Here is a 23,560-nt window from a genome sequence, read left to right as displayed (position 1 = left end):
AGGTTGAAAATTGAAATAGATACTAGTAACAATGGAATAGATACTAGTCAGAGGCAAATATTCAATATCTAAAACATGGAGCCCCATAGGATTTAATGACAAAATTGTCCAAATAGTTACTTGAGACATTACACTCTAAGGGCACGTTTGCGCCGCAGGAAATTTTTCATAGTGCTAAGAACTTTTTGGAGGAACCATCGCTCTTTTTTGTGTCCGCACTGCAGGAACTAGGAACGATCGTAGTTCTTAGAACACCATTCTTGAGGGACTTTATTTGAGCTCCTCCTCCAGGAAATGGGACGAACTGGAACAAGAGGAACCATCAGTGATGTCAGTGCACAGTGATTGGTCGAACACAGGAGCCAATACAGCACCGGCAACCCGTGTAAAACGGTAACAACAACCTAAGCCAAAAATAAGACACTCCATTTAAAGTAAACAGGTCTTTATTTACACACAATGTATTTCCAAAATAATAAAAAAGAAAACAGCGCCCCTCCGCCCGACCTCGCCGCGGACTTGGACTGGCCCTCGCCTGCGGCAGACTGTCCTCAGTGCGCCCCAACCGGGTCACATCGCTGTAGGCAGCGAGGCACACTCGTACACTCTTACGCAAAAAAAACAATAAAAATTGTGTTCTTAACGTAGATGTATATATCTCATTTTAATTTTCCGACGTTAATTGAATGAAACCAAAAATCCCCGCGCGGTGTCCCGTGCCTCACGAAAGTCGGAAACAAACTTCTAAATGACGTCTCGTAGGATCTAATATGAGTGAAGACCCAACAATTGGATTGCTTATTTATCACCTCAAATTTGTTCGGAAACAGATTTTGGTGGACTGACAAGGTGAAACAATGCAACAAGGAACTCATGCTGAAACCCCATTGGCTGACGTCAAGAAGAAAAACCCCGAAGGTCTCTAGTTCTCTGGGACCTCCACAGTCCCCAAAAACAGTTTGGTCCAAAATAGCATTAATAAATAAGTACTAGTACCTTTTGAATATTACATTTTGACTTCTAAAATAGCTACTAGTGACAATTGGAAGAGTAACTAGTTGCTAAAATATAAGTTTTATTAACTTTAAAAAAGTGATTGCCATAAAAGCCCTCGCATTCCACAACCAACAGCGCTCCAACACTTCTCCCCAACACACATAAACCCTGTATTCCACTCCCCCTCCAGTGAGGGAGTGGGGTAGAACCCTCTGATACACATCCCTCTTCAATAAAGGCACTGGGGTCCGTCTGTTCATGTGGGCCGCAGGGTCAGGGGTCAGGGGTCAACGCCGCGGAAGCAGCTTGATGGGTAGATTAGACACCAGTGACCACATCACTTGGCCGAGGGTGAATCACGAATGATCCGGCCTTCCTGAATACGATATACACACACTTGATGTGTGAAGATCCAAAGTAATGACATAAGGTTTTCTGATTTGGGGTGTGTGTGTGTGTGTGTCTGCGTGTGTGTGTGTGTGTGGGGGGGGGGGGCGTAAAGAATAAAAGGGGGCGGATTTCAAAGAAAGGGCGTTGGTTGAAAGTGAATCCCCTCTATCGACCCACGGTTGCACTGTATGGATGGATGGATGCCTTTCCTCAGGGGACCCATGAGGCACCGGATAGCGCAGAAGTGAGGGGGGTGGGGATAGAAAACTGGGACATCTGTAAATATATCATGTAAATATTTACAGTACTCCAAAAGCCAGGAATGAAGGAAGGAGATTTTTTTTGTTCAGCATGCCTCCTGAAGCTCTTCTAGCTGTTTGCGTCTTGGTGCCGTTGGGACTGTGCGTGCCCACTGGAGATCAGCATCGCCGTGGAGTGGTAAGTAAAAGAACCGAATAAAGAAAGCACAGACAAAAACAAAACAACTCATTTCAAAGTTGAATGTATTGCACCGTGCGAAACGTCACCAGGCGCGATTCTCTTCGTACAACCGACGCAGGCAGCGGACGGAGCAGTAGGTGCGTCCGGGTTATTGTTCATTAGAGCGGTCAGAAAAATCAATGCAAATTAGAGTGAATTCTCAACAATTCGTGTAGTTCAATATATATATAATATAATATAGTATAATATATAATAATATATATATATTGTTTTCTGTATTATCAAGTACATTTTCGCAACGAGTGCAGATAATTACCACAAACAGAATGCTTTCAAAAAAATGTACAAAATGTAGAAAACAAAGAATTGACAATAAATACACTACATATAAAATAGACAAAATGTGCTTTATGCATCAGATAAAGATAAATGGCAAAAGAAAATGCTATAACATGAGCGAGTAGGCAAGTATGAATATCAGTGGATATGTCTGTACATGATATTCGATCGTTCTATTATTCTACCATCATAGTATTATGTATAGTATAGTAGTATGCATATTATAATAGTATAATAGTATGCACGAGGCTAATAATGGGTTACACTTATTTCTCATGTTATTTCACCTAGTAGTTGGAGTCGTTGTGAATTTCACCCAGCAGCTGTGAATCCGTTAATTTGTCAAACACCATGGAATCAGACCGAATATATTTCCCAAAGTATTGGTGTTCGACGTATAAATGATGGAATAGTTCGTGCACCCACCGCCTATCTGTGTTCTCCTTCATATCCCTTAGAGGGCGCTACACACTCAGTTATTCAGTATGAAACCTTTAGCGATGGACAGGTGGACCAGTTGGTTGCTGTTATTTCAAATAGTTTCTTTCCAATGTTAAATTTTGTAGTTATTATTAATATGTATGATTAATATAATTCAAGTATTATTAAATATTTAATTGGCCTAATGATCAATAGTTCAAATGAATATATAATTGCTCCCCGGGGTGCATATGGCAGCCCACTGCTCCTAGATACCTTAGTTACTAGGATGTGAAATGCCTGTCGTTGCCTCAGCACTTGTACTCTGTGCAATGACAATTAGTTGAATCTAATCTAATCTAATAATGTTCACAACACACACTTAAAATAACATGAGCACTTCCCTTGTTTCAATGTTTTGACCATCACCACCAATTTAAGCGATGATAGAAACGTCAAATTCAATTTCAGATTCCTCACTGGGTCATATTAACCGTAAGGTAAAGATAACATAATCGCACAATGTATCAAAGCAAAATGAAAAAATTATACATATTTATATTTTATTTTAAAGAGCTCCTTATGACACAATTCGGAGCTACAGCCTAGACATATGCCCTGCGTGTGTGTGTTTCTCTGTTGTGTTTGCTTGTAGGACTGGCTAAGCCGCTACGGGTACATGCCCCCTCTAGACCCCCACAATGGCAGACTCCAGACCGGGGAGGGCATCCAGATGGCTCTCCGTCAGATGCAGAGGTTTGCTGGGATAGAGGAGACGGGGGAACTGGGTACGTCACGCAACAGTCAGAGTTAGGATGTGAATTGTTGTTGAGTTATTGTTGATTTTCTTGTTTTCTCTCATGACTCCTAAATGTCTCGGACAGACGGCGCCACGATGGCCTTGATGGAAACCCCGAGGTGTTCACTGCCCGACATCACAGGGGCGGAGGATCTGCTGAGGAAGAGGAGGAGAAGAGGCATGAGGGAGAGGAGACAGGCCTTGAGTCTGAGGTGGAACAAGACTGAGCTTACCTGGAGGCAAGTCTTTTGAAAACGGATTGGGAATCAATACGCTTCAACTGATTTGTGATGTTCCTCAGCGTGGCAACTGGGGCCACTGTTGTGACAGTCAATAGACGGATTTCCCATTCACAAACAGACAAGGATGTGCACACCAAGGAGTCAGAAAACACATAATCAAAGAAGATTTATGGGTGTTTTCAGCATTTAGAAATGCTGCAACATGCTGAAAAAATGATATAATGACTCTCTTTGAGGTAAATATGGAAGGTCTTTCATGAATGGATATTAAAGGTGAAGTGTGTCGAATTTAGTGGCATCTAGTGGTGAGGTTGCAGATCGCAACCAACTGAATACCCCACGGCGGTGCAGCATGGCGGCCTCCGTTGAAAAGGCGGTGGTCGCGAAACTCGCAAAAAACAGGAAAGGCGCTCTCTAGAGCCAGTGTTTGGTTTGTCTGTTCTGGGCTACTGTAAGAAGAAAAATGGCCGTGCAACATGGTAGCCTCTGTGGAAGGGGACTCGCTGTACTGTAGATAAAGACAACAAAAACAAAAGGATTCTCATTTTCAAGGGATTATACACAAATTAAAACATCCTTATGAATATTATATTTCATTTATATCAAGTCCGTTCCGTAAATTGTACACACTGCACCTTTAATGCAGTTATCATTTTAATATTTTCATTTTTCTAATATGATCAAGTAGACAATTCAGATGTTTTTCTGTTAGTATATCTAACACTTTTCCACCCATCAGCTTTGTGACTGCAGCAGTTTACTGATTGATTTATATATTTTAAATTTAATTAAGTGTGTTAAATAGACTTTACATTATAAATAGGCTATATAATAATTTCAATATAATCCATTTGAGCTCCTTCCATGTTCTATGCCATAATAAAAGTAGATGTTTTTATGCTCTGTGAAACTCAAAAACAAAATGAGGTCTACTGACTGCAAAATAATAATACAAGGAAAAAAAGAAGAACATTTCTCACACTCTCTCCCTTTCTTCCACTCCCACCCCACTCCCCACCCCGCCACACAGTATCCACAGCTACCCCTCGCCGGTCCTGTCGCCCACGTTGCAACAGACCCACCTGGTGGAGCTGATCCTCACCTACGCCTTCAAGGTGTGGAGCGATGCCGCGCCGCTCGGCTTCCGCCTCCTGCGCGAGGGCCGGGAGGGTGACGTCAGGGTGCTGTTTGCGCACTCCTTCCACGACGATGGCTACCCCTTCGACGGCCGGGGGGGCACTCTGGCGCACGCCTTCTTCCCCGGCGCCACCGAGATGGCGGGTGACGCGCACTTCGACGACGGGGAGAGCTGGAGCTACGGCTACGGAGGTGGGAGAGGCTAGAAGTGCTGCGCCACTAGACGGGGGTTTTAGTGTTACAGGTTTGGAGCTCGTTTTCGACAAATGATGCTATCGCCTCATCCCTGTGGCTTCAAGCCCTCATGCTGTTCGTCAATCTGAAAAAAAGTCAAATGCACCTTGAAATACCAAATGTGTTGGTATTTGACATATGAAATCATGGAATAGTTAGTATACCCACCGCCCAGGGGCGTCGGTAGGGGTGGGCATTTGATGCTTTAGCCCCCAATAGGGCTAAAGCATAGGGCGGGCTCTGCACCATGATCGCTCCCTCTCAGACGGTATCAGCTGTGCCTACGGCGCCCTGGCGATGGGGCGCCCGTGATAGGTATGCAAAACTGTTTTTATTTTAGATGTAGGTTATTTTATTTTTTATTCCGTTTCCTTATGGAACGAGAGAAGCACCGTGCGTAATGGGGAAACTTTCTCCATCACTGCCCCCCCCCCCACCCCCCTTGTTAATTTTTTAGGTATGATTGATATTAGTCAAGTATTATTAAACATTGTCTTTTTCTAATGATCAATAGTTCATATTAACGTACATAGTAACATATGTTCACAACACTCACCTAAAATGACATTTACACGTCCCCGAGGAGTCACCCACTAAATTTAAGCCAGGATGACTCTATCTCATCATTAATGCATCATTCATCATTGCATTCTCTCTTTAAATTCCCCTCTTTATTTAATAATGTTGACTGTCCACTTTTCTCTTCTGGTTGACAGCAGGGTTTAACAAGGGTTTAAATTTAAACCTTTTAATTCTTATAATTTTTTTTCATTCTCATTATTAAGTCATTCATTTATTTGTCATTATAATGTTTATTTATTTATCCTTTTAATGTTTTAATTGTGTTATATGTGGGACCTGATCTGGGAAGTTGAAGAAAAATGTGTAAAAACTTACTCGTACCAGTTATTGTCTTTGAGACGCCCTGCTTACACAATATATACGTCTAAAAAATCAAATAAATAAATAAAAAATGGAGGCTCATTTAGGGATAGGGCTTAGGGCACAAGGCGTTACCTGTTCAGAGGTTGTCAAAAATTGATTGATGAGATGTGGCCAGATTATTTTTCAGATGAAAACACCAAGGCGGGCTATTCCAAAGCATTTTTGAATCTCTCTCTCTCTCTCTCTCTCTCTCTATCTCTCTCTCGCTCTCTCTCTCCCTCTCTCTCTCTCTCTCTCTCTCTCCTATCCCAGATGACCAGGGTACCACCGACCTGTTCACGGTGGCGGTCCATGAATTTGGCCACGCCTTGGGCCTCTCTCATTCCTCGTCACGTGTGTCCATCATGAGGCCCTACTACCAGGGAACCGTGGGAGACATACTGAACTTCACGCTGCCTGTGGATGACAGGCTGGCCATACAGACCATCTATGGTATGGGATACACACACACGCACACACGCACGCACACGTACACACACACACACACACACACACACACACACATACACACACTTCCAAGACTATAGTAAAACACTATACCTAAAAGTATATTAAATCTAATTTTCTGGACTGTTGTGAGTCTTACCTACTCAATGTAGTGTTAGGGAATTTGTTTTTAAGCTAAAGACACAGAAAGAACAGCAATACCCTGTATGTGATCTAAAGGTCTCAACATTCTGTGGCATAAAATCTCATTAATTCAGCTTTAAAATGAAAACGGTGAGCCGTAGGCGGAGCCCTGAAACATCGGCGTTGTAGGTTCAGTCCATGTGCATGATATTAAGCAATGAAAGCAAATGAAATTTTTCTTTTTCAGTGCCCACAATGTTGATTTCTTTTTCCAAGTGTAAAAGGTCAATAAACATCATGAATTTTAAATAAAGCATGTAGTGCGATCATTAAAACAAAAACGTTTGTTCACACATACTTGAGATGGATTCATTCATATTTTTATGCATTTACTGATTAGTTTATTGTTTCACCACAGGCAAAAGGGCCAAATCTGACCAGCCCTCGACTTTGAGCCCCACCCCTCCTCATCACATCCCGAGCCCTCCTCCTCCCAGAGGGACGCTTCAGTGAGTTCAAGCGATATCAACTTCATATCAGTGCAATTCGTTTTATACCTAGAATTTGTTTTAGTGTTGTTATGTTATTAGTATAGTTATTAGTACAGTCGTTTCATCCACACAAACTGTCGTGGCTGCCTCTGCAGTCCAGTGCCCGCCTTGCCCGACCGCTGCGAAGGAAACTACGATGCCATCGGCAACATCCGAGGGGAGGTTTTCTTCTTCAAGGGTAACAACAACAAAGTTATTCTCTCTCTTCAAGCCCCCAAGAAGGGCAATCCTAATGCTCGCCGTCTTTACATCCCAAAACCATCTTACATGGAGTCACTGTCCTAGGTCCGTTCTTCTGGCGCGTCCAGGGGGGATCGCTGATGTCCACAAACCCCGCGCTGATCCATAACTTCTGGGTGGGCCTACCGTCCGCGGTCGACAGGGTGGATTCTGTCTACGAGAGGAGTGACGGCCATATTGTTTTCTTCATCGGTACTTCAAGCGAAAATGTTTTACTCATCATGTCATTGGACCACTAACTTAGAGTTAGTGTCACTCAATGGATTTACCCACATTGACAATACTAACCTGTTTACCACTACAAACATCAGAAACATGTATAACTTGGATAACTTTGCTTATTCTCATGGCCTATTAATAGCGATGCAGGACTCGCAACTGATTCGTTCGCAGCAATCAAATCTTTTAAATGACTCAGGAGCCGGGAAAAGAGTGGACGAACCAGTCGACTCACAAACTGAAAATAATTATTGAGGACTAAATTAGTTAGTCCAAGTCCAATTAATTCCAAGGATAAACAGGCCAATGTATACGGCATAATTCGTATTGAATGTGACTGATTTACTCTTTGCATTCCCCCTAAATTAAATACTTTTGACAAAATGGAATGATTCTTGTGAGATTTCCATTTACAACTCTGAGCCGAACTGACTCTTCTGACTCTGGTCCGTCGTTCTGGAAGTCCTCCCTCGCTCACTGTGTTACACCGGCTGAACCAAACAAACAAAGAGCTGGAAAACTGAACGACTCTTTTTACCGAGTGAGTTGTCAAGAACTGAATCTCAAAAAGAGTCAGACCTTTCATCACTATCACTAGTCGTCACTTTAAGAGTGAAACTTGTTCTACTGTTCTGTCTGGGGCTGATTCATTTGATTAATTAGTGGAGCCTTGCAATTTTGATCTTGCAACACAAGACCTTATTTCCATTCTTTATTTTTTTAAGTGGAAATTTGACATATTTACGGCGCAACTCGCGTGCCATGACAGTGAAAAGCAATGTGTATGGTCCTCAGAATTCACTACAGGTTTTGAACCCGTTTGGTGCATTAGAATTAGAGGAATTTGAAGTGCTGAACACACACTCTGTGTTTTCTTCATGGTTATATGCACACCATTTAGGTGATCGCTACTGGGTGTTCAAGGACACATCGTCTCTCCCCGGTTACCCGCGGCCCATTGCGGAGTGGGGCATGGCCACCACGGCCGGGCGGCCACTGACAAGGGTGGAGGCGGCCTTTGTGTGGGCGCATAACAGGAAGACCTACCTGTTCGGCAAGGGCCAGTTCTGGAGGTTCAGCGAGGCGGGGCAAGAGAGGAAGCTGGATGCCGGCTACCCCAAAATGGCTTCCCTCTGGACCGGGGTGCCCTACGAACCTGACGACATCATCAGCTGGGTAGACGGTGAGTTGTCGAATTAAAAATTGGTCCTCAGAACAAGTTCCACATTAGGCTGGAGTGATCTCTTTGCATTTTTTTGGTTAGGGAAACGTCTGCACATAGGCCTATTCCACATTTGCAGTTGAATCATGAAGTTTACTTAAAAATTGAAGGATAGATTTGCAATTTTTCAACTCAGTGCACATTACCATCAAGATAAATACAGATCTGATAAGAATTGAATTTAGAACGACTCATGAAAGAGATGCCGATGAAATTTTAAATTATCAGTTTTAGGATCTATCTCAATATTTTTGCTGTTCCCATTAATCTTAACACAACAGATCTATGTCATATATGTCAGATCCATGTCATATATATATATATATATATATATATACATACTGTACATACATGACATCTTATACCTGTGGTGTCATTTCCCCTTAGGAGACAGTTATTTCTTTAAGGACTCCTCCTACTGGGTGCTGAAGAGAGGGGGATTGGGCCGGGAGGACATCGCTCCTAAATCCGTGGCTGCTGACTGGATGAGGTGCGACGTGTCTGAGGCGAGTCCCACGCAGCGGACTGAGATCCTCAACCGTAGCCGGGGGGACTGCAGCTGCAGCAGGAGCAACGCTGTGACATTGCAAGCATCCCATGGGCTAATATATTTAATCTATTTATTTGTTGTCTACTTTTGCATTTCTGTGAATGTTGAAAACTGATTCTTCCCTGCAAGTGTAGGTTTTGACATTTTACATGCCAGTACCTCCCACCGTGCAGGGAGTTGACAGCACCCCCTTGTGGCAGACAAACTATGTGCCGCATGTGAATACGACGCCCTTTTTAGCGTTCCACTCACCCATGACAAACCTTTTTTTTTTTATATTCTTTTTATCACATGAACATATATTGATTATGGAAATTCTGAATTAAATCCATACACTTTTTTTTTTTACAAAATAAAAAGCACAAATCAAAAACGACATGGTTCCCATGTCTTCGCCAAAGTGAAATAAAATAGTATAAGCCTCTTTCAGCGGCGTAAAGCTGATACATGTCATTAATATGGTCCACTTATACGACACTACTCAATATTTCGTTATTTCATACATTTGATTATTTTACATAGTAAATAACAATAATGATGGTGAGTCTGCACAGGTGTACATGCTGTGATGTCATAAAGAACATAAAAGGTTATCATAAACGTAGGATGTTTCCTCAGAAATTCACGTGATGGTTAACACTCATATTTTCCTGTAAATAGTCAATAGAATCCAGAATCCATCCATCAGAATGTGTAGTGTTGTAATGTTATTCAGAAGTTGTATGAAAAGTATTAATTCATAACGATGCTGGAGTTAGCTCTGTGGAAGCTCACTCCACCATTGTGATGAAAAAAAAAGATCCATTATAATGAACAGGTATCTGGACATAATGATTTAGTGTCTCAAAATAATGACTTAGAATCTCAAAATAATGACTTAGAATCTCAAAATAATGACTTGCTCAAAGTGTTTTATATATCAAATGCACAGTATAATATGGAAGCCCATTTCAGCTAATGTGATGAAAAAGTCATTATAATGAAAAACTCTCTCAAAGTAATGACTTATAAGGTAGAATGAGGTAGTACAACTATTACCTACCTGTTAGTACTACTACTACTAACATAGTAGTACTAACAGGTAGAAGTTGTACTAACAGTTAGTAGTAGTAATACTTACAGTGAGTAGTAGTAGTAGTAGTACTAACAGTTAGTAGGTACTTATAGTTAGTAGTAGTGGTAGTAGTACTAACAATTAGTAGTTGTAGTAGTACTAACAGATAGTCATAGTAGTACTAACAGGTAGTAGTAGTACTAACTTAGTGGTAGTAATTCTCACAATGAGTAGGTACTAATAGTTAGTAGAAGTAGCACTAACAGGTAGTAGTAGTAGTAGTAGTAGTAGTAGTACTAACAGGTAGTAGCAGTAGTACCAACAGTTAGTAGGTACTTATAGTTAGTAGTAGTGGTAGTAGTACTAACAATTAGTAGTTGTAGTACTAACAGACTACCTGTTAGTAGTACCTACTAACTGTTAGTAATACTAGTACTAACTGTTAGTACTTCTACGAATAACTGTTAGTACTACTACTAACTGTCAGTACTACTACTACTAACTGTTAGTACTACTACAACCTGTTGTTACTACTACTAATACTACCACTACTAATTGTAAGTACTACTATTACCTGTTAGTACTACTACTACTATTAACTGTTAGTGCTACTACTACTAATCATTAGATCATTATTTTGAGAAAGCTTCTCATTATTTTGAGATAAGTAAGTCATTATTTTGAGATACTAAGTAATTATTTCAAGATAGGTAAGTCATTATTCTGAAATGCTATGCCATTATTTGGAGATACTAAGTTGTTTTTTAGTTTATTATAAAGTTTCTCATTATAATGAGAACGTTTCTCTTTATAACGACTTACGCAATCTTTTTTTTCACCACATTGGCAGAAATGGGCTTCCATAGTATGACACAGGGTCATTGTGAACAGTGAAATTCTAGCGACAAGGCAAGCGACAGCTACGTAAAAGGCATTTCATTTTCAAAGAATGTATTCAATTATTATAAAAAAAAAAAAAAAAAAAAAGTCAACATAATAAAAAATATACATAATAAAAAAAAGAGACACAATAATAGATCATTGGCAGCAGTACTGAGGAATTTAGAAATGGGAAATATGTTATGTATTCTGGTGGCTGTAGACAGAGGTAGACTATGACTGAACAATAAGAATGGAAATGTAAAATGTTATGATATAAAGTGGAGATGTGCTGATGAATGTACATTAGACAATGTGATTCACAATGAATGTACAATTGACCAATGCATATGTTCTGTAGAACTCTATTTGTGTCATCAATTCCATCAGTAGCTTAGTATCGCTGGTTAAGGAGCCTGATGACCTGGGGATAAAAGCTGTTTGTGAGTCTGGAAGTCTGTGCTGCCGGCAGCATCTACCAGATGGCAGCAACTTGAACAGTCCATAGCCTGAGTGACTGTCTTCTTTTGTCATTTTCCGTGCTTTCCCAGGGCATTGCCTTGCACAGAGGGGGGATGGCAGCCGAAGATGCGCTCAGAGTAGAATACAATATCTCTTTATTGTCATTGTACAAATAGGATGCAACAAAATTTGTACCAGGAAGTAAGGCAGCCAGAGAGGATGCTCTCAGTGGTGCACCTGTAGAAATTGGTGAGAGTCTTTGCCGACATGCCGCTTTTGGGCAGTTTATACCGCAGAGTCCGCTTGCCCGGACCAGGTGAGGTTCTCATTGATGAACACAGCGAGGAACTTGAAGCAGGAGACTCTCTCCACTTCAGCTCCATCGATGTGAATGGGGTCATGACCCCTCCGCTGCTGCTTCCTGAAGTCCACTATCATCTCTTTGGTCTTGCAGATATTGGCGGTTGTCATTCAGGCATGTGATGAAACTTCTTTGGTATGGGGACAATCGTGGTCTTTTTGAAGCAGGTGGGGACTGCAGGCTGGTTCAGGGAGAGGTTGAATATAGAGGGGATGAATACCTCCGCTAACTGGTTGGTGCACGATCTGAGGACACGGGCTGGAATGCCATCTGGCCCCAGTGACTTCCGTGGGTTTACTATTTTGACTTTGGTATGACTAGTTTCTAAAAAATAATGAATTAGTATCCCAAAATACCGAGGAACTTTCTCAAAATAATGACGAAATCCAAAATGCGAGAAATGCCACATTTTAATAATGGCATTTTTTTTTTATCAGAAATGGCTGTTTATATGAACCATTATCTGTGATGAACACATTTCCGGCTTCTGATTCTGAAATATAGCCTACATTTATGTTTTTAAAAATGCATCTCTCTGCAAAACGCAGTACGATCTCCCACAGATGTATTTTCTCTCAAAACACCACACATCCATTATACAACCAGAAAAAAATAAAATGAGGGTTAAAATAAAATACATTGATAATCCTTTATGACCCTGTAGGAGGGGATACCGTACATGCCTTGTCTATTTTTGATATTGGTTCTAGCCACCGTCAATGTCCAATTTCAGTTAGTCGCCACAATCCACTACAAACACTGCCTGCCTATTTATTCGCACATATAAATGATAGCAAAATGTTGTACATGTTTCTTTGTATATATTGCAGGAGGGGTATTCATTCAGTTCACATCGTGGGGCAATACTTTTGAACAGATCTGAAAGAGCAAGTATTATAGGCTATATATGAAAATAAATCAAATATTTAAAGCATTTATCAAAAGCAATTACATATCTCAGTTTGCAAGTGTCAAATTTTTTTCTCATTATTTTGACATACTAGATCGATCATTATTTCCAGAAAATTTCTCATCATTATAATGACTTAGAGGATCTTTTTCTTAGCGGCCGATTCCCAGCGTCTGACGATAAGGTGCATTCAAAAACCTCAGACTTTTCATTAACATCTCTGACAGACATAACTGGTGCATGGCTGAACTTGAATAAAGACACATGGTAAATTATTTGTTATTGTATTGATAATAAACAGCATTTAAAACCCTCTTGTTATTTGTGGAAACTTGGATTTGGAAAAAGTGGATTCACTGTTTTTCGATGGAGGGCCTTTTCAGAAGCTAAAAAGTACTGCACTTATAGTAGTCATTTAGACTAGATTATAATATGAAGCCTAAACACCACCTCAAACTCTATTTCATTTTTTTGAAACCAGGTAAAAAGGTGTATTTCACATTTATTTCTGCACACAGACCACTTAATACCGGGTCTAGATTAAAAAAAACCACTTGTGGTAGTCCAACCTGGACTCGATTATAATAATAAACCCTAACAGCATTTAAAACCCAGTTTCAGTTAATGAAACCTTCATTCATATTTGTGAATGTTTAGGTGTGTTCAGACTAGAACTGGTTTATTTCACTGCTGGGTGTGTTCCTTAATCAAACCTGGCAGTTTCTCAGGAGCTTTCTCTAATGAATTGTTTGTGCTGTTCAACGTGTTAAAACCTGTATCTTTCGACAGTGTTTCAGAATTTGCACACCTCTTACACCTTTAAAACATTAAAACTGAGATGCACTTAAGAAAGAATTAAAGTTCATTTTTATTAGTCTTGTATTGGCTACCTTTTGATCACTTATGCATGAAGTAGCAGTGCGCAAGCATGGGTTTTGTGCACATGTAGGGATGGAAGCCGCAGTATACCCATCTACCAACACACCACTACACCACTACACCACTGGTGAGCCATTAAGTTAAAAAGACAGGGGTGCCCCTTCATACAGTGTGCTAGAATTTTACTGAATCAGATTTTGGAGTTTTCCAGTGTTTACTTTATAGTATTTGTGCAGTTTTATTATTCCATTTTTATGGGCATTGAAATGTCTCGGCAGATTTGGCAAGAGTTTGGTCTTATCCCGAGAGGTGGGGTTGTCTATTGTTTTTTAGAAACTTCACAGAAAGCAAGAGAGGTTGTGCCTAAGGTCACTATATATCTGCATTCTTCCTCGTTCAGAAGAACTTGTTATCTGTACTTCGGGGAAAACTGTAAATGTGTTATTTTTCTGTTTCTAACACGTCTATGGAACTAACCATTAAAGTATCCTTGCCTTTACTCTCGAAGGCCTCCCACAAAATATTTACCGGACAGACGATGTCTCAAATTCATCAGAATACTTTATTTTCATGATCAGAACAAAACACGTGCCGGACGTTGTATGTGCCTTGCACAGGGCTAATTACAAAGAGTTGAAAATTGGCTTAAATAAAACATGGTAAAACGTGTGCAGTATGAAAATTAGTTTTCGAAAAACTATCAAAATGTCAAGAGGTCAAAATGATTTTTAAAGCAAAAATTCAAGTCAGCACAGGGTCTGTATGGAAAGAAAGAAAATGTGTATTGAGCTGGTTCTCCTTTTTGAGAACCCTCATTAATTTTTCAGCTTTGCCTATTCTAACGCTTGGACATTCTAACATTTGGACATCAGTGCCTGTAGCTGCTACTAAATAGCTTACTAGCTAACTAAATTAAATGTAAAAGAAACAACTTGAGAAGAGAAATTCAGCTGATTGTGTGCATTAAGTTGTAGAACAGATTGTAAAGCATGAAGGGCGAATTCACAAAGAAATGGATTGTGGCCACTAATCGCACCATGAATTGCACATGAATTGCGCCCGCTATCTGCGGCGTCTTAGCATCTGATTCACAAAAGATATTGGGCTAATGATATATACCAAACTTGAGGGGGGATAAGGAAAAATAATTGTCCGGTGGGGGAGTGTAACAGGGTCTCCGTTTAAGGGGTCTCCGTGTAATGGGGGTCGGGGGACCCCGGGTCTTGCTTAGTATTTTTAGGTTTATGGGCAGTGACTATAAAACATTAAAATAGAATGAGTAAATCTATAATAAATTGTACTTTTCCCACAAAGTTAATTTATTGCATGAATAAAATGTGTATATATTTATTATGTGACTTTCTAGTTCTCACTGAATCATATTATTACAATGTATTAATGATGACAGTTGTTTTTATATATTTTACTTTACCACCAGGCTGCTGCAACTGAGGCCGCGGCCGGTGGAGCTGTCCATTGTTCTGAGGTTCAATGCCAATTCTGACTACTTTATCACTATTCCCTGTAACTTTAAGTTGTTTTTCCGGTATTTTTGGAGTGGAATAGGAATTACAGAACTGTTTTTGTAAACTTTTCTATTGCCTTTTTGTACAATCAATTATTAAAAAATTCAACAATTTCCTTTTGGAGTGGGTTTTGAAAACCAGACTGCTGCCTGTTCCGCTATCCACAGATGCCGTGACAGTAATAAGAATTATAATAATAATGGCAAAATATTATTTACAGATCACTGGGAAGTCTGGGCCTGACACCCCTTATAAATGCGCTTCAGTTGCACCAGCTCTCTGCAGACGATCGCGCAGCGGAGCCTTTTTTGTGGGGTCTCCCGCAGTTACCACCAGGTCGCTACAGATGGTAATAGCTTCACTCTGACTGTGTGCAGCTATTAGTGCCGTGTTTGTGAAGTGGACGCTATTTGCAATGAGGCTCATTTGCATAGAATGGGGCCAATTTTTTTTCCCACCAAATGTATGAAAAATACCAAATTTAAATATGAGCAAATGGCACCTGCGCACCGAGATGCCATTGGCTTGGCAGCGCAGATAAAGGTGCGTTTTACTGTTTGAGGATACTTTGTGGATTAGATGCTTACTTTTTCTCTTATTTGCACCTGTTAAGCGGCCGCAAAACCCCCACAATCCTTTTGTGAAGTAGCCCCTGAATGTCTTGTGGCTTCAAAGCAGCATTTAGTTGTGGTCTTTCTCAGAGGATCGGGTACAGTCAAACCCACAACCCGTTTGTGGAAAAACACTTTGGTTCATCACGCAGTGGCCGAACTGAAGCACCTACTCCATCAGTAAGTCAGTAAGTTGTTGGTTATTAATTGATATTGTCCAACAGGTGACATACTGGTGAAATATCACACAGTGTGCTAGAAATACAAGATTTCCTACATTTTATTCTGCTGTAAAAACTTCCAAGTCACTGATTAAGCTCCGTGCCTGAAGGTGCCTTGTCGACAAGGCTTTAAAGAAATAGAACATTTTATCTGGTCATCCGTGCCTTTCAAGTGTATCGGTACCTCTGCAGCATGAGTTGTATAAAGTGTAAATCATAATAGAAAAGAAGGCTTGAGATGTTTTAATAAAGATACTGGTGGTTTTTTTTCTCAAAGAAATGGCAAAATGCGTAAAAAGGTTCATTCGCTCAGCACTAACAGTTAGGCACGGCTGTGTGTTCCATGCCTCTGCAGGACTGAAGCTCCACAGAGGACACTGAGCTCTGCCCCTTCAGCCCACGCACTGCACCTTTCTTGATTTTCTTGACATGATCGTCATCCAATTCCCCAGAGTGTAAATCACTGCAGTTTCTTTTTAATTCCTGAGGTAAACGTTTACTCAGCCTCTGCATTTGACAAAAAAAAAGAAACGAAAGGGAAACAGCATGGAGACATCAGGAAAATTGGTTCACAAAACAGTATAAAGCAATTTTGGCATTGGTTGCAGACATGAAAAAAATTGTTTAAGTGACTTTCTTGCATGCAAGTAGCATTGATGTGTCTTGGGTCTCAGAATGGAGACTGTTTCCTTCGTGGAAAGCAAGGAATGAGTTACAGGGCATCGCTTGCTGAACCTGAGTAAAAACAGGAGCTTATACTGAGTTATGTATTGACTAATTCCACACCCCTGGTTGAAGTTATATTGTAGGTGTGTGTGTGTGAACTATCTGTGGGCACTTAGGTGTGTGTGCACAGTCCACACTCTCCTCAGTGTGTAAACAGTGTTCTTCCTCCATCTCAAGGTGTAGTCGGTCGGTCTGGGTCGTTTTTCACATGCCGATACCGTTCTTCCCGTGTGACGCCTGTTCCGTGGGACTGGACTCCGGGTCCAGGTCCATCTCCAGGAAGTCTGGCTGTTCTCTATCGATGGTCACTCCCCTTCCACCAGCATTGTAATCCTCCCCCCCGGACCTGCGTCCTTTCAAGCACATTCCGGACTTGACCGGTCCCACCATGGCCAAGCAGACGGCGCCAAGCCCCATGCCCGCCGCGCAGGAATAGAAAGCCGCACCGTAGTTCTGTGTGACATCAACCAATGCACCTGGTGCGGAAAGATCAACAATCCAAACTTATTTCTCATCTCATTCAATTTTCATCTTTGAATTTTGTTAAAACACCTTTTAAGTAACTTGTTTTGTTTTTAATGACAATTAGGGCGGGACCATGTACCACCACAAGCAATACTTTTCTCATATTCAGCTTCATAAAAAAATCTGCGTTCACTGTTTCGGTATCGAAATTTGGTGTAAATACCACAGGTTTCATCACATTTTGACACCCGGCCAGACTCAGATACTTTTACAAACCGAGAGACAGAAATACAGAAGAATTCATGTACCTCCCAGCGGCGGTCCTGCCAGCCCGGCGAAGCTCTGGATGAACACGTAGACCCCCACCGAGGAGGACATCCTCTGGATGCCCACCACGTCCTCTTCCGCCAGCATGGGGATGTGCGTGGAGGCCACCGTGCCCATGAAGAAGCCGTACAGAGCGCAACACACTGCCAGGCCCCAGAACTCCCACACCATAGTGAAGGCCACCAGCACAAGGCACAGCACAAACACGCACACCAGCAGCACCCTGATCTTCCTGCAGCGCACTTTGTTCAGAAACACCCCGATGGAGAGGCGGCCGCACACATCTGCCACCGCGATGGCGGAGAGCATGTAGGATGCCATGCTGGGCTCCACGCCGCGGCTCTTGCTCAGTTCGATGATGTAGAGCTGGGGGGCGAAGAAGCCCAGCGTGGCAAACAGGCCAAAGAGAGAGTAGAAGATGAAGGTGGGGTCTTTCAACACTGAGAAGTCCAGGAGTTTGGGTTTGGGCGGGGACAGCGGGGCGGCCTCCATCTGCTTAAGAGGAGCAGAGATTGTGCTCTGGGATGGTCCCTGGGGCTCCTTTCCCTCCTCCCACTTCACCAGGGACTTAGCCTCCACCGTGGCCGTGCAAAGGTCTTCACTATATGTGGAAAGCGAAGTGATGCCCGAGTCCTCGGACCCTCGTGTACCCTCCGAGCTGATGGAGGTCCTAGTCTCTTCGTTCTCAAGCTTGTAATCCGACTGCAGTTTTTTAAAGGAGAGCGACTCCTGCTTGAAGTCATCCTGCGGCCCTCCGGCCACCGGCTTGATAATGATTGGACGGAGGAGGGCACCGCAGCCAATCACAGATGCCTGGAGGATGCCGATAATGACTAAGCAATAGCGCCAGCCTATTTCCTGCTTCAGCGCAGTAAAGGCTGTGAAGAGGAGGGAGGAGGGCTTCAGTAAGACTACAGTCCAAAAGTAAATGGTATCTCTTCCTTTTTCAATCCAGCATTTCCAAACATGACCAAATGATTAGGGAACAGGTCAACTCTGCCTCTGCCCCCCCCACCTGTGTTAACTCCGTACACAGGCGGGAGGGGGTCTCTCTTTCACTTAATTTCTTCCTGCAAAGACTCATTGGATGGATTTTAAGGTTTATGTTGCAGATGTTGCTAACTTCACTTGTGATTGGGTCAACTAAGTATGTGAGCTGTATGATTTTATTGTTATTGTTATATTATTAACATTGATTGTGATTTTATATATTTGAGATGTCGTCTGTTCTCTTGTGTAAAATAAATCTAGCTCTCAGTCACGCTGATTAAAATAAATGTCAGGACAGCATTACAAGGACAGCTCTCACAGTCAAAAAAAGACGTTTAGCCTAATTTAGGAACCTGATTTAGCTCCCTGCCCTGCTCTGTTCCCTGCCTCACCAGGACTCACCCGGTGCGAAGGCAAACATGGCGAAAGACTCGCCCGTGGATGCGATGGAGGTGACGAGGGCTCTCCGGCTAGAGAAGTACTGGGCTAAAATGGTGACGGTAGGCAGGAAGGTGAGGCAGTAACCCAGGCCTGGGGAAACACAGGACAGGAAGAAGAACAAGAAGACGACATAACATCTACTGGAAGAGCACAACCAGGGCTGCGGTTGGGTCAAGTATCGAGGCTGAAACGTGTCACGATGTCAGCGAACTCCATTGTGGAGGCCATGATGGGTGTGTGCCGCGATGGGGAGTTAGGCCTGAAAGACAAATGCGTGTGAAGACAAAAAGAGAGAAAAAAAAATAAGAGAGAAAGAGAGACAGACAAAGGGAGAGAACAGAAAAGGGGTTGGCAAGTTAGTGCTTTTCCATTTCAAGTTTGGGGGTGGGGGTGGGAAAGCGAGACAGTTTTCATAATGGGAGAACAAGCAGTGCATGCACTTCTGAAAGAAAAAAGGTTAACGGTTCTGCTCACTGGTTGGTTTTTCAAAACCACCAATTCACCTCCAATCTTTAATCTGAAACAGATACAGGAAAATAAAGATGCTAACTGGAGACCCAACATGATTATTCGGTCAATGCCTAGAAGAACCATTTCTGTTCCACAAAGAACCTTTCAGAGCAAGGCTCTTTAAAGCACCCAACATACAGTAACTCCAATAGAGATGTATATATGTACATTTCACATGTCACTTTTTGCGGAACCAGACCGTCTTTTAAAGAACCAGCTAAGAATCTTTATTTTCCTGTGTATAAACTCTTTTTTTAAGAATGCTTTAGTTCATTTAATCAACCTTGTTGACCATTTTCTGCTCTGTCATTCCTTTATCTGAAAGGGAAATTTGGGGGATAGGGGTGGGGGGCTGAGCACTAATCATTTTCCATTCCATTATTCGCTGCTGTGTCAGTCCTTCCTAGAAAACTCAAATAGTGGAGGAGGCCTCCTTACATAGAGCCCCATTAAGAGTCTGTTCATCCGATACTGTCCATGCTGAATAGCATCCGCCACATCTGCAAAAGCAAATCAAGGACTTTTGGACACCATTTTACACTCTTGCAGTGGTACTAGTTCAGCTGCTACGAAACACACATACAAACACGCAGACTGACAGATGGATCAGTTTCTGCAGGTGCTTTCAACAGGCAACCATATTCCCCAACTGACCCCCCCAAACATGTGTGCGTGCATAATACATACCTGAGATAACTCCAATAGTGATGTACATTTCATTGATGGAGTTGGTGAAGGCGGAGGCGATGGTCCCCAGACTGATGAGGAAGCCCCCCACCATCACCACGGGCTGGTAGCCGAAATGGTTGCTCAATACCGTGGACAGCGGGGCTGAGAGGGAAAGAGGGAAACTGATTTAGTGCTTTTAATTCAACAAGAGTGCATTACATTCTCATTCGTCAGATCTGCTGAGTATCAATTCACACCAAATCAGTGAAGTCAGCAGGAAAACCTTGTCATGTTGGATCAGCCAAACACACAGGGCTACTTCCACCCAACAAACCCACTCAGCTCCCTAAACTCCGGATAGAACTGCTGATAGCAAGCATCCTTTTGGTTGTCAGGATTGTGTGCTTGTACCCAGGTCAGCTGTAAAGATGAGTGCATTTTGCTTTACCGCAGAGACGAGCACCATCCAACACAGGATTTCCTTCTGCTTTGTTGTTTAGTGAGTGCAGCATGTGATGAGATGCTGATCAAGCTAGTTCAATGTGGGCAGAACGGCCCTTTGTGGTATGTTTTCACCAGATCTGTCAGTGGCACCTAAGTTGATTTTCTAAGTTGATTTTCTTTGCAAGCAGACTTGTTATCTGAACCATAAAAACATTGTTGTAAACTGAAATAAAATAATAGAAAAAATTGCAAAATGATGGCAGAATTTGTTAATATGAGCGAAGGTGTTAGTTTGCGCCACACCTACTTTGTGCAAAAAAGAAAGTTCAATCAGGTGCACCCAGAAAAGTTTTTTTTAAAAACATTTTGATTGGTTGTTGCCAGTGATCAAGGCACTTTGGGACACCAGCATCAAGCATTAAAGATTTGTGAATTGTAATCCTAAATCAGGGGTTATAAAACCTTTTTATTATCACAGGCTGGGCCACAGTGCACAAAATGTTCACGGGTGGGCGGGGGGTGGGGAAGGGTGCTAAAGAGAGTGTCTCCCCATTACTCAGAGGAAAATAAATACATTGAATACATCTACAATAAAAGAGTATTAGGGTCAGGGGAAAAAAAAAGTAGCCCTGTGTTTCAACAATAAACTCAGAATTCCGCCCCCGACTTGAGAGCAGAGCAAGTCACACCACGGCAGCCCCCACCGTGGCACCCCTACTCCCACCGTCCGCCACCATTAAGGAGCGTACACAGCGTGGGGAGGGAAAATAAATAATAGATAAATGGACAGATCAAGTGTTCAGCCCCACCCGCAACCCGTACAGTGGACGGTACAGCTCAGGAAGGGAAAATGAATAATAGATAGCTAAACAGATAATAGATTAATACATCTGCAATAAAAACATACTGTTCGCCCACTTGTTCATGATTTGAGATCGCTCTGATCAGGCTTTGCAAAAAAAAAGAAAATAAAAAAAGTACAAGCTGAACAGGGCACCCCCGCCCGCCTTCTAACGGAGTAGAGGCAAATGCCCGACGGCCCAGTGGTTGGGAACCCCTGTATTAAACGATGCCCCATTAAAAGCATTCGATTGCAAATAATTGCGTAATTCATTCCTGTGATGTATGGCTGAATTATTTTAACTAAATTATTTCATCTCACTTCTAAAAACAACTGACCCGTGAAGGTGAGGATGAAGACACAGATGGAGATGATCCAGGACACCCGGCTGTTGCTCTCCTTGAACTCCTCCATCAGGTCCTGGAGAAAGATGCCCAGGCTCTTTATGGTCCCGTAGGTGCACACCTCCACCACAAAGAAGGCTGTGGCCACAGCCCAGCCCCAGCCCCCGTCTGGCACCGCCGAATAAACACACGGTCCGCTGCAACCGCCTCGCCCCAGCCCCCTCATGTCTGGACCGGACCACAACCTGTAGGAGAAGCCCTCTTTAGCATGGAAAGACAGCTGGGTATTGATTTTTTCTAATAATGTATCAATATGATAAAATGCAGACCATGACAAATTTGGCATTGAACCCCTGCCCCACACACACACACACACTAATTTTTAGTTATAGTCATAGGTGGAGCTAGGATTGAATGCTCCGCTGTGCACCTGGATCCTGGACTTCCTCACAGGCCGCCCCCAGGTGGTCAAGGTGGGGAAGTACATGTCAAGCTCCCTCACCCTGAATACAGGATCCCCCCAGGGTTGCGTCCTCAGCCCCCTACTGTACTCCCTGTACACACATGACTGTGTGACCAGGTCCAGCTCCAACACCATCATCAAGTTTGCTGACGACACCGTGGTCGTGGGCCTGATCACCGACTGCGATGAGAAGGCCTACCGCGAGGAGGTGGCTGACCTGTCACTCTGGTGCCAGGACAACAGCCTACACCTGAACGTCAGCAAAACCAAGGAGCTGATTGTGGACTTTAGGCGTGGATCACAATCGAGGACGCACGCGCCCTTGTGGATTAATGGGACTTCTGTCGATAGAGTGAGCAGCTCAGATATCTGGGAGTCCACATCACAGAGGACTTAACATGGACTGTTCACACAGACACTCTGGTGAGAAAGGCGAGGCAGCGTCTCTACTACCTCAGGCAGCTGAGGAAATTCCGGGTCTCGGTGAGGATCCTCAAGTCCTTCTACTCTGGAGCAGTGGAGAGCATCCTGACAGGCAACATCACTGCCTGGTTTGGGAGCTGTACTGCCCAGGACAGGCGGGTCCTGCAGAGGGTGGTGCGTTCAGCTGAACGTACCACTGGAACTACCCTCCCCCCCTTGCAGGAGTTATACACCAGGAGGTGTAGTAGCAGAGCCCGTAGGATCATGAAGGATCCTCATCACCCCAACAACGGACTGTTTCAGCTGCTGCGGTCAGGCAAGCGCCTCCGCAGTCACGCAGCGAGAACAGAGAGACTGAGACGGAGTTTCTTCCCTCAAGCCATCAGAACTGTCAATGCTGACCTCACCAGGGGTCCTAACTGAGCCATGCACTAGGCTCCACTACCTACTGTACTGTATGTAGCATACTGTACCGCATACTGTGTCACTGTTCAGGGTTGTTCGTGATGCCGTATTGCTGCGCCGTACTGTTGTATACTGTGCTGTATTATCCCAAACACTACCTCACACTATTCACATTCACATGCCACTTTAATTCACATGCCACTTTAAATGCACATATCTGTATATACATAGGCATATTCCTTCTACCTATTCCATTTTATTTCAATTTATTTTTTATTGTATTTTATTCTATATATTTTTTATCTTATTCTATA

The 23,560-nt window shown here is 42.6% G+C and overlaps 2 protein-coding genes across 4 annotated transcripts in view; one reads left to right on the top strand and one right to left on the bottom strand.

Moving 5' to 3' along the window:
- Nucleotides 1–1,737: 1,737 nt before the first annotated feature.
- On the top strand, nucleotides 1,738–11,866 carry LOC307236940 (matrix metalloproteinase-17-like; the record flags this gene model as incomplete). Its single annotated transcript, XM_080009535.1, has 11 exons — nucleotides 1,738–1,824; nucleotides 3,242–3,374; nucleotides 3,471–3,624; nucleotides 4,658–4,956; nucleotides 6,196–6,375; nucleotides 6,932–7,022; nucleotides 7,160–7,242; nucleotides 7,350–7,496; nucleotides 8,425–8,706; nucleotides 9,133–9,323; nucleotides 11,780–11,866. The coding sequence occupies 11 exons, from the start codon at nucleotides 1,738–1,740 to the stop codon at nucleotides 11,864–11,866; spliced, it is 1,734 nt and encodes a 577-aa protein (XP_079865661.1).
- Nucleotides 11,867–14,435: 2,569 nt separating this feature from the next.
- Nucleotides 14,436–23,560, bottom strand: part of slc16a6b (solute carrier family 16 member 6b) — a 15,895-nt gene continuing 6,770 nt past the window's right edge. The window contains exons 2-6 of one of the 3 annotated variants that reach the window (XM_080009026.1): nucleotides 21,950–22,200; nucleotides 20,345–20,488; nucleotides 19,109–19,237; nucleotides 17,698–18,594; nucleotides 14,436–17,400 (exon numbers count right to left, since the gene is read on the bottom strand). In XM_080009026.1, the coding sequence (XP_079865152.1) occupies nucleotides 17,129–17,400; nucleotides 17,698–18,594; nucleotides 19,109–19,237; nucleotides 20,345–20,488; nucleotides 21,950–22,181 (1,674 nt within the window). In that variant the 5' untranslated portion in view covers nucleotides 22,182–22,200 and the 3' untranslated portion in view covers nucleotides 14,436–17,128. The remainder of the gene's footprint in view (nucleotides 17,401–17,697; nucleotides 18,595–19,108; nucleotides 19,238–20,344; nucleotides 20,489–21,949; nucleotides 22,201–23,560) is intronic. The other 2 variants (XM_080009027.1, XM_080009028.1) reach the window with 2 other exon arrangements.

Source organism: Zeus faber (genome assembly GCF_960531495.2).
Source record: "Zeus faber genome assembly, chromosome: 11".
Lineage (NCBI taxonomy): Eukaryota > Metazoa > Chordata > Actinopteri > Zeiformes > Zeidae > Zeus > Zeus faber.
Note: the sequence above shows the minus strand (reverse complement) of the source record. Positions and strands in the feature narration are given on the sequence as shown.